This window comes from Myotis davidii, unplaced genomic scaffold, assembly GCF_000327345.1.
Source record: "Myotis davidii unplaced genomic scaffold, ASM32734v1 scaffold1065, whole genome shotgun sequence".
In the NCBI taxonomy this organism is placed as follows: Eukaryota; Metazoa; Chordata; class Mammalia; order Chiroptera; family Vespertilionidae; genus Myotis; species Myotis davidii.
Window position 1 is genome coordinate 1,283,280 of NW_006297281.1, and position 9,808 is coordinate 1,293,087.

A 9,808-nucleotide genomic window follows, 5' to 3' on the forward strand; every position below is an offset into this window, starting at 1 on the left:
ACAATCACAGGACCCTGGCTTAGGGATGTGGGCTGTGCTGGGAGCTGATCGCTGATGGGTCAGGTCTGAGGACCGCTGAGGTCTGTACAGCATTCCGCTCTTATTTTGTGGAAAGTAGCCAAGGGGGGTCTTTCTACTTTAGGGTTAAGGAGCTAAAACATAATTTGGGTGAAAATGTTATCTTTAACCTGCAGAGGTCTGAGCCTTGTCAGGGCCCAGGCTCTGTCTTCTGCTGCCTCGGGGGCTGCGGATTATTGGAGAAAAGGCTAGGTCTCTGAGGGGTATATATATAGAGAGAAATGATTTCTAGCGCTAGGATTCAAAATTAAATTTAATCAAAGTTGTAAGGATCCCCTTAAGTGGGGTCAAGGTCTTCCTTAAAGGGTCCCCGTCACTGAACCCCGATTCCAGGCATCACCCTCGAATGCAAGGAGAAAATGCACCAACCCCTCTTCTGGGTAGGAGCCGTCCCCCTCCCCACCCAACTTTGGAAAATGAGCTTATAAAATAAAACGTGGTTAGTGGGGCTTTTCTTCAGAGCTACCATTTCCTTCTTGCTGGTACACTCCCACCCCCAAAACTCGTTCAGGGGATTTTCCTCCAGCTCAATCATGGGAAAGAAAGAGCAAAAGAACAAAGTTGTGAAATTTGCATACAAGTAGTCCTTTTTTCCTCAATAAATCCCTCCTCACAGATTTCCCCCAGGGCATTCCTCAGATCCTGGGCCCACCCCACCACACTGTCTCCTAGGAAGCTGAGTTCTGCAGGGTGCCTGGCCCCAGGGACCCATTCAGGCTGGGGAAGGTCCCTTCTAGCCCTAGGCTTGCTGTGCACAGCACAGACCTCCACTGAGCGGGCGGGCAGAGGGAAGAGCCACTGTCCCCAGCTCAGGGCTGAGGGACAACTAAGTGAAAGGAATGAGAACTAACCCCTTTCTCTCCCTCTCTGCCCGGCCCCTCCCTGAACCCACCCTGCAGCTAGGGCCCTTCGTCAGCCCCTCAGCCCCTGAATGTTGTCTTTAGCGTCTCACCCTGGCCCTAGCTCCCCAGGGCTCAGCTGCTGCTGCTTTTTTAAAAAAATATTTTTTTTATTGATTTCAGAGAGGAAGGGAGGATAGAGAGATAGAAACATCAATGATGAGAATATTGATTGGCTGCCTCCTGTACGCAACCCAGGCATGTGCCCTGACCAGGACCTCCTGGTTCATAGGTCGATGCTCAACCACTGAGCCAATGAAGTGGGCTCCGCTCCTTTCCAAGGTCATACTCACCCCAAACCCAGCCAGGCTTAGTCAGTTCTAAAGGGCACTGTCTTGTTTATAATTAATTTTTATAAACTTTCATTGTACTTTGATCATATGAGTAAAGTATACACATTGTAGAGAAATAATCTTAAAAAGAAAAAAAAATGAGGAGGATGTCCTAGAACCTTTTCTCTCAGAGCCGCATTGCCACTGCTGTTCCCACCTCCGCGGTTCTGTGCCCGCTTCTCCGGTGTCCATCTGTCCCCCACGTCAGGGAGGAGCGGATTCTCCTCCACCCTCAAGGTTCCTTCACCCTCAAGGCTCATCTGGCTGGCCTGATAATCAGAAACCTGAGCCAGATTAACAAGAGAAAATGACATTTAACACATACGTATGTACAGGAACCCCGCAGGCACGTGAGAGAGTCAGAGACCCACATGTGGGCGAGGTTCAGGGACAGAAGGGGGCTGAGGTATGTAGGACCTTCTGAGCTGGGAGAAGGTCATGTCCTTGGGTCCTTCCAAGGGTCATGGCAGGGTGGATGGTAAGAAGCACAGGCATTCAGCAAATAGATATTTGCCCCATCTCTTTTGACCTTTCTATAGGTCAAATTCGGCAAGGCCCCTAATTCCATGGTCGGCAAACTGCGGCTTGAGAGCCACATGCGGCTCTTTGGCCCCTTGAGTGTGGTTCTTCCTAAGCCTTAGGAGTACCCTAATTAAGTTAATAACAATGTACTTACCTATATAGTTTAAGTTTAAAAAATGTGGCTCTCAAAAATTTCAATCGTCGTACTGTTGATATTTGGCTCTGTTGACTAATGAGTTCGCATGAGTTCGCCGACCACTGCCCTGATTCAAATTCTCCAGGTAGTTAAAAGGAGGGGCAGAAGTTTCTCTTGAGCCTGAGGCTAAAGTTGCCTTTAGCTCAAAACAGTGTGCATACCAGAGAGTCCTGGAGTGACTCAGCCAGCCTCCCTGCTCTCATTGCCCACTGCCCAGACCCTGCCACCAGCCCGGTCCTCAGGGTGCCCCTCCCCCGCTCCACCCCAGCCAGCTTCCTGCCTCTGTTTCCCTGAATCAGCCCTGCCCACCCGGCCCCACATAGTAACCTCACCACCTCACCGAGTCCCTACTATTCCTTAGAAGCCTGTTGTAGCTTAGTCACTTCCTCCTTGAGCCTCTGAGCTGCACAACACCACCAGGCACTTAGAAGGACCCTTCTCCTTTTGCGCGCTGGGGAGGCTGAAATTCAGGGTCTGTGGCCAAATGATTGCCTTCCTGCAGCATCGTTCTCCTCTAATGTCTAAGGTTGGTGGCTGTGTCTCAGTCCAAGTGCAGTGGGCACACAGGCCTGCGCCTGCTTTACGTCTGGGGTGGGGGAGAAGTGGGGATGAGCTGCGTGGTGGACTGCAGAGGTCACAGGGCTCCAATGCTGTGGCCCTCCCTCCAAAGGGGCACGGTCAGTCTGGGGAGCAGGGAGCCCCCGGGGAGCAGGGGGTTCCTAGCAAGTTAGCTCCCTGGTGAGCTGACCTGCTGGGGGCCTGGCAGCTGCAGGACCCTGCAGTCGGAGCTGGCTCAGAGAAGCCAGGCGTGACCCCCACCCGCACTGCTTCCCCCTCACTGCATCTCTGTGCCTGCCAGTCTTCCGGTCAGGCCCCCTGGGGCCTCGCTGCCATGTTGAAGAACAGGCTGGGTCTGCGCAGGGCACGTGCTGCTGGGGGAGGGGCAGGTGGTCTCCGTCAGGCCTTCGCACTGTGGCATTTGAATTCAAGAAGACTATTCCACAGTGCCAAGTCTGGTACCCTCGAAAGTGGTTCTAGCTTCTGCCCTAAGGAGGCTTCTGGTCTGTGCAAAGAGGCTGCCCCATTTCTGGGTACCACTTGGTGCTCTCAGGGGAAGTGATGGCAGGGGAAGCCTTGGGCTGGTTCGGAGCTCCAGCCCCATTCTGGAGCCGCCTCTCCCTCCAGCTCAGCCTCAGGGCTGGTTATCTGCAGCTACCAGGCAGGTCAGGGTCATTTCCTGCCACCCTCCCTGTCTCAGGCATAGGAGTCCGAGGTGGGGGTGTCCACAGACAGAACCTCAGAGTGCCGGGAGCAGACCGTCTCCACAGCAGGGCCTCGCCTGTCTTTAGGGTGCTCCCAGCGCCTCCTTTTCTCTGCACAGCAGATGAGTGAGCACCCACAGAGTCCAGGGCCCTGGGATCACACCACTCTGACCAAATGGCACCCCTCAGTCTCTAGGGCAAGAGCAAGGGTATGCGTTGGTGGGTAAGGCGTGCAGATGCGCACCCACAGCCATCACTCTGTCACCGCCTCTTCGCCTGCCTCCTCGTGTCTGCAGGTCTGAATGTCTGGATGGACTGCACATATCTGTGCAAGTAGTGTTCCACCCAGGGGTGAGCTGGGCACCCATGGGCCACGCCCCCCCAATCGAGGAGAGTGGCCCCAGTGACAGCGCCCACAGATGTAGGTGGCACCTTGAGGAGCAGGGCAGAAGTCAGAGTGGATAGCCCCTCCCTAGCGGCACTCCTTCCACTGGAGCCCCGAACAGGGCTGGGGCAGCGTGGGCTCTGGAGGGGTTTCTACCTTTTCTGAAGGAAGGGAGAGCCCTGTGAGTGGGGCCCTGGGCTCCTTAAAGACGCCTCCCAGGAAACTGGCTGGAAGCCCAGCCCTCACCCTGCAGGGCCTGGAAGGAGGACTGGGGTGAGGGACTCAGGGACGCCCGTCTCCTGTGCTCTCTCCAGGTCTGCTACCTGTGCCACAGCCTCCTGACACTCGCGGGGGTGGTGGTCAACTGCCAAGACATCACTCCAGACCAGCGGGTGAGTCTCCCAAGAGGCTGGGCTATAGTCAGCTGGGGCGGAGCCCACCCTGCTCTCAGGGACTGCAAAGAGGGGCTGAGAAAGAAGCAGCAGCAGCTGGGGGGGGGGGGGGGAGCGTGGAGCAGGCCTCTGCCTTCTCCCAGCATCCCATGGGGCCTTCTCAAGAGTTACTGACATGTGCCCCAGCACTTGCCCTGTCCCTCTCCTCTTTCCTGCCTGACTTCTCCGGCCGCCCCTCCACGGTGCCTCTGCAGGAAGAGCTGCGGCTGTTGTGTATGCAGTTGGACCGTCACATCAGCACCCATATCCGGGAGAGCCCCCAGGCCATGCACCGGACCACGCTCAAGGACCTGGCTACGCAGACCCACATCCGCTGGCAGGAGCTGCTGACCCACTGCCGGCCCCAGGTGGTGCCCCTCTAGCCTCCGGACCTGGGAGGGGAGGGAAGTGGTCAGGCAGCTGACCAGAGCCAGAGCACGCCCCCCCCGCCCCCACCGTGTCCACCCCCACTGCAGCTGCTGGGCTTCGGGCTGGAAAAGGCTGGAGCGGGCATTGTGGGGGAAGGGAGGGCCTGGAGGCCTTCAGCATTCTTACCAAGAGTGAGATACCAGTGTGGGTGGGTGGCGTGGGGTACAGAGAAGCCTCTACTGAGCAGATGCAGAGGAACTTTGCCCAGAGAGGGGAGACCCAGGCACCAGAGGCGCCAGCTGTCCCCCCTCTGCCTGCCCGCCCTGCAGGCTGAAGCTGGCCTGCTCTGCCAGGAGCACTCCCAGCCGCCGGGCCCTCCCTCCACCTCTGGAGCATCAACCTCCACACCTCCCTTTCTCACACTGAGGTGATGCTGTTCACAGCTAATACTTATTTCTACACGAGTCCCACAGCCCCAGAGGGAGGCGGGTGTTACTATGTCCCCATTTCACAGAGAAGGCAACCCGGTCACTGGGAGGTTAACTAGCTTGCCCCATCTCACAGGCAGGCAGCGTGTAAATGTCAGAACCGAGGCGCCGGGCCAGCCTGGCACCCACGCCTGTGGCCCTGCCCTGGCATCCTCCCTCTGGCCTCCATTCCTCGAGGAGCAGCGCTGGCTGGCTTAGGGGCACTTCCCTTCGGGGCCCCCAGCCCTTGGTGGAGATGAGCAGCCTTTCCTCTGCCTTCTCTCTGCATGTCCTTCCCCTGTAACCTCTGACATGGGACTGACATGTCGCCACAGGCTGTGGCTTAGGTCTCAGATTTCGCAAGTCCCTGGGAAAGCTGTCGAGTTAACCTCACCCTCAGTCCCCAAGGAACTGGATCACTCTAGTCTTTTGGTGGGAAACTGTATTTGTCATGAAAAGAAGGAAAAGTGATTTGTGGCCTGGCCACGCCAGGAGGCAGGCCCACCTCTCACACTGCCCTGGGGCTGCGAGCAGCCAGCAGCGAGGGGTTGGAGGGGACCAGGCAGAGGTGTGGCCCGTGGCCTGCTGCCCTGCCTGGGCTGAGCCCCAGGAGTCCCGTCACTCAGCAGCTGGCACAGGGAGGCTGTGCTGGATGGTGCATGGACACTGGAGAACCAGGGAGCACCAGGGCCCAGGGCGACCACACCCTTTCTCACCTTGCAGGCCCAGTGCTTCAGCCCCGGGGAAGACATCTAAAGGAGCAGGGCAGGGGTGGCCCAGGGCTGCGCTCTGCCAGGGAGTGAACAGGACCCATGGAACTGAAGGAAGCAAAGAATGGGGGCCAGAGGAGGACCATCTGATGAAGCAAGAGCCTGCCTCCACCATGCCCTGACTCCCAGTGGCAAAGGACCCTGCCCCTCGCTGCCTGCCCCACCCCGCTCCCGCTCTCCTTCCCTGCCCAGCATGTCCTCCTTGTCCTCCCACCCCCTTCCTCTCTCATGAATGTGAGGTTGCTCTGTGCACACTAAAGCCGAGTTTCACATCAGTGGTTCAGATGGTTTCCTGCAGCCCCTGTCCTGAGGTCTCGGGCCAGCGTCCGGTTTGCTGAATATTCACCTCGGACAGCCATGTGACTGGGCTCCGGCCTTGCTGCCGGAGGTGAGTTTTGTGGGTGCTGATCCCTAACAGGATGCTGAATGTCTTAGACCGGCTCCCCTTGAGAAATGAGTGGGTCTTCCGTACCCCCAGCATCCCATGGGGCCTTCCCAGGGGACCCCGGTTGTCCACTTCCTCCCTCCGTCCACTCCTCCAACCCTGAGCATCCATTTCTAGTGTCTGGCCCCTCCTACTCTCTGGGGGTTGGGATGGGGATTTGCAGGGGCCACAGAAGTAGAAGGGGAGTAACAAAGGACCACCCCTGCCAACATGTCTGTGCCCACTCCTCAGTTCAGCCCTAGTGTCTGCCAGTGGAGCGTCACCATGGCGGGTGCCTAGACTTGGTCCCTCTCCTTTGTCCTTTCAAGGCACGGAGGTCAGGGGAAGGTGGGCTAACTAGGAAAGAGGCTCCCCCAAAATAAAGGACTTTCAGGGCAAGTAGCTCGATTGGCAAAGCCGCAGCACCCCATCAATTCCTGGGCCTCCCTCCTTGGGCGCCAGAGTGCTGGGAGCCGGAGGCATCTATAATTCAGAGGCTGGGTACCGTGCAGGGCGCCTCCCTGCCTCGACGCCTCTGCCAAGTGAGAGGTGGAAGAAATCCTCTGCCAGGGGACTTGGCTGCCCAGGTGACTGGACCGAGAGTTCTGGTTTCTGTTCCTGGCTGCAGTGCAGGCCCCCTTGGCCAGGGCATTACTGAGGCCCCAGGTAGGCCGGCGATACTGCAAAAAAGGGCAGGCCGCCTGCACCCTCCCTCAGGGCTGCCCGCTTCTAACACTGTACATCCTGGCAGTTAATCTGCAGCCATTCAGTTCACTCTGGAAACCTGGAAGTCACCTTTGTAATTTCCCTTCTTTGTTTCACTGCCAAGGGCAGAGAGGGAGCAGGGAGACCTGGGGAGTTTCCAGATCTCTCTGTGGCTCTTAGAAAGGGATGGCGCTGTCCCTTCGCCACCGGCTCTGGTTCTCGCACTGCCCCGAACACTCATCCCCCGGAGAGAAATGGACACCAAGGGAAGGAGGTGTTGGTGGCGACTCAGTCGCTCCGGGGGCCTAGCTGTAACCTGAGCGGAGGTGTGCAGTTTGAGGTCACGCAAGGGCATACGCCATCCCCTGGGACCTGTAATGGGCCCTCTCTGGAACTGGCCTGGAGCAGACCTGATCTCAAACTAGTCTGGGGCCAGTTGGAGACTCAGCCTGCTCTCGGCCAAGAATTCACAGGTGCTGGTCCTGGCACCCCTGCCCTTTCCAGATGGAGCCCTGGGGAAAGGGAGGGGCATCCTGAGGCCCCTGAGAGCAGCATCCGGGGCTGTGGTGACGGATGTTTTCCTGCTTCCTTTGGGTGATGGTGGCAGGGAGGGGCTGGGAAGGGAAAGGCTTCCCAGGTGGGTGGCTTTGATAACTGTCCTCCAGGAGGAAGTAGAGCGGAAGTCCTTTTCCTCTGTCCCCACTGACCTCAGTCCCAGGCCCTCGGGGAGATCCCTGCAGGGTGGCTGACCCAGGCTTTCTCATTTCCCCTTGGGTTCACAGCAGCTCCAGGCTCCTGGGAAGTAGCCAGGCATGTTGACCAGAGAACCCCAGTGGGAAGCAGGGCTCCTCCTGTCAGCTGCCTCAGAACAGCGGGGAGAGGGGGAAGGGGCTCAAGTGAAGGCCACTCTGGCGCAGGACCCATGCGTGTGGGGGAGAGTGGAGCCTTGCTTTCCAGGTGTGACTCCTGGGCCCACCTGTGGGGCCAGCCTCAGCTGCCAGTGCATCCGAGCAAACCTCAGAAGGCGTTTAGCGCCGGCCTTTCCTTGACTTGGCCTCAGCAGTTGAGTTAGTGGGGCAAGTAGGAGTGTCAGGGCCTGAGGCTGAGGTGGGCACTTCCACTGAATATGCCAGACAGGCCCCAGGGAGGTCGATAGATACACAGTAGTTTTGTTTGTTTGTTTTTTGTCGTAAAATTTTTATCTTAAGACCTAGGAATTCTCATTTTAGACCAATTGTGCTTATATTAAAAAGTATGACTCATGCCCGCTGGTATAGTTCAGCAGTTGAGCATCGACCTAGGAACCAAGAGGTCACCTGGTCAGGGCACGTGCCCGGGGTTGTGGGCTCCATCCCTTTTGAGGGGCATCCAGGAGGCAGCAGATCCATGAGGTTTCTTATCGGTGTTTCTATCTTTCTATCCCTCTCCCTTCCTCTCTCTCTCAAAAATCAATGAAAACATTTTTTTTGAAGTATGAATCATGAGCAAATGGTCATGCAGGAAACTATCCCCTGCTCACTCAGCCCCGGAAAAGGCCAGTACTGGGAGTGAACCGAGCGCAGAGGAAATGGGCGCAGGTGGCAAAGCGGTGTGGGGGCTGCAGCCCTATCTTTGGGGAGGAGCCTTTGGAAGGGAAGGGCTCCCTGGAGTGTGTTATTGGAACACAGAAGCCTGCCTTGGGGTACGCGGAAGGCTGTCCCTGCCAGTGAAACCAAACCACCATCTGAAACTTTCCACTGGGGCTATCTTGCAGGAGGAGCTCAAGTCTCTGTCTGGTAACCCTCACACCTAGTGGGTGGCCGTGGGGGAGGGGCTGGGAGGGGAGGCAGAACAGCAGGAAATGGAGCATTTGGGGGCTAAAAGTTGCCCGGATCCAATGTGACTTAGTGGAAAGATGGATTTGGAGTCCCAGGGCCCAATTTAACATTCTGACCTTGTTTATATCTATGTGACTTCAAGCAGGTCTCTCTCAGACTCACTGTATCTACAAAGTGGGACAAACAATGCCCACTTTTACAAAGTGGTCCTGAGGGTGGAGCGGAAGAAAATGTAGAGGCGGCAGGTTGCAAAGTCTACAGCACAGAACAGTGAGGGGATCTGCATACAGGTTGCCACTTAAATGGATACCGAGTGCCCCCGACTGAGGTCACACACGGCATCTCCCTCCACCGCTGAGGCAAAGCCTGCTGCCCACCCGTCCTGGCGGCTGGCTGCTCCCTGTCTCCAGCACCTCCACAGCTACACAGCTTTCCTCTGGCGTAAAGGAGCTGGGAAATATGGCCTCGGCCAGAGCGGGAGAAGGGGCCTTTATGTGCATCAGCAAAGACCCAGTTACTGAGTCCAAACTGGGCTGCCTCCCCAGTTATCTCCTCTACTCTTCTGGTCTCTGCTCTTCAGACGCCAAGTTTAAACCCAGAACAAAAGCTTCTGTCTGGACTGATTTATAATCCAGATCTGCTGATGGGGCCCGAAAGCATTTCTCCCCTGCAAGGCTGCAGCAGGCTTAAAGCAACCACCCTAGCCTCGGGGCCTCTCTTCGCCTCTGCCCTCTGCTCCTGGCCAGGAGGTGGCATCTCTCTGGGTGCTGGCCTCTGTCCACCTCCCAGTTCGGAGGACCAGCTGGCAACATCACCCAGTTACTTCTAGGAGCGGCTGTGGGCGGAGACTGGCGGTTCTGAAGGTGGCAGATCTGCAGCGTGGCTACCCTCAGCCCCTTTCATCTGAACATCGGGGCTGTCAATTGTTAGCCCACCGGAGGCACAGAAGGAATCCTTTCCTGGAGTAGCTCTGTGCCCTCGGCTAGAGGGAGCTGGGCCAGGGGCGCCGAGTGGGGTCCCTGTGCCTGTGGAGGAAAAGCCAGGGCAGTGTCTCCGCAGACTGGGGTCTTCCTGCCCACGGAGGCCCGTGCAGTCCGGCTGCAGGGCCGGCTGTCGGCCCAGAGGAAGGGCCGCGCTCCCCGGCGCCGCTC

General features: G+C 57.5%; 2 protein-coding genes across 2 annotated transcripts in view; both read left to right on the top strand.

The window, feature by feature from the left end:
* Positions 1-6,056, top strand: part of FAM178B (family with sequence similarity 178 member B) — a 94,506-nt gene extending 88,450 nt beyond the window's left edge. The window contains exons 14-16 of the mRNA XM_015570025.1: positions 3,989-4,066; positions 4,321-4,473; positions 5,665-6,056. Of these exons, the coding sequence (XP_015425511.1) occupies positions 3,989-4,066; positions 4,321-4,473; positions 5,665-5,697 (264 nt within the window). The 3' untranslated portion in view covers positions 5,698-6,056. The remainder of the gene's footprint in view (positions 1-3,988; positions 4,067-4,320; positions 4,474-5,664) is intronic.
* A 2,678-nt stretch (positions 6,057-8,734) lies between these two features.
* Positions 8,735-9,808, top strand: part of ANKRD39 (ankyrin repeat domain 39) — a 25,385-nt gene continuing 24,311 nt past the window's right edge. Inside the window, exon 1 of the mRNA XM_006773070.2 lies at positions 8,735-8,745. Within this exon, the coding sequence (XP_006773133.2) occupies positions 8,735-8,745 (11 nt within the window). The remainder of the gene's footprint in view (positions 8,746-9,808) is intronic.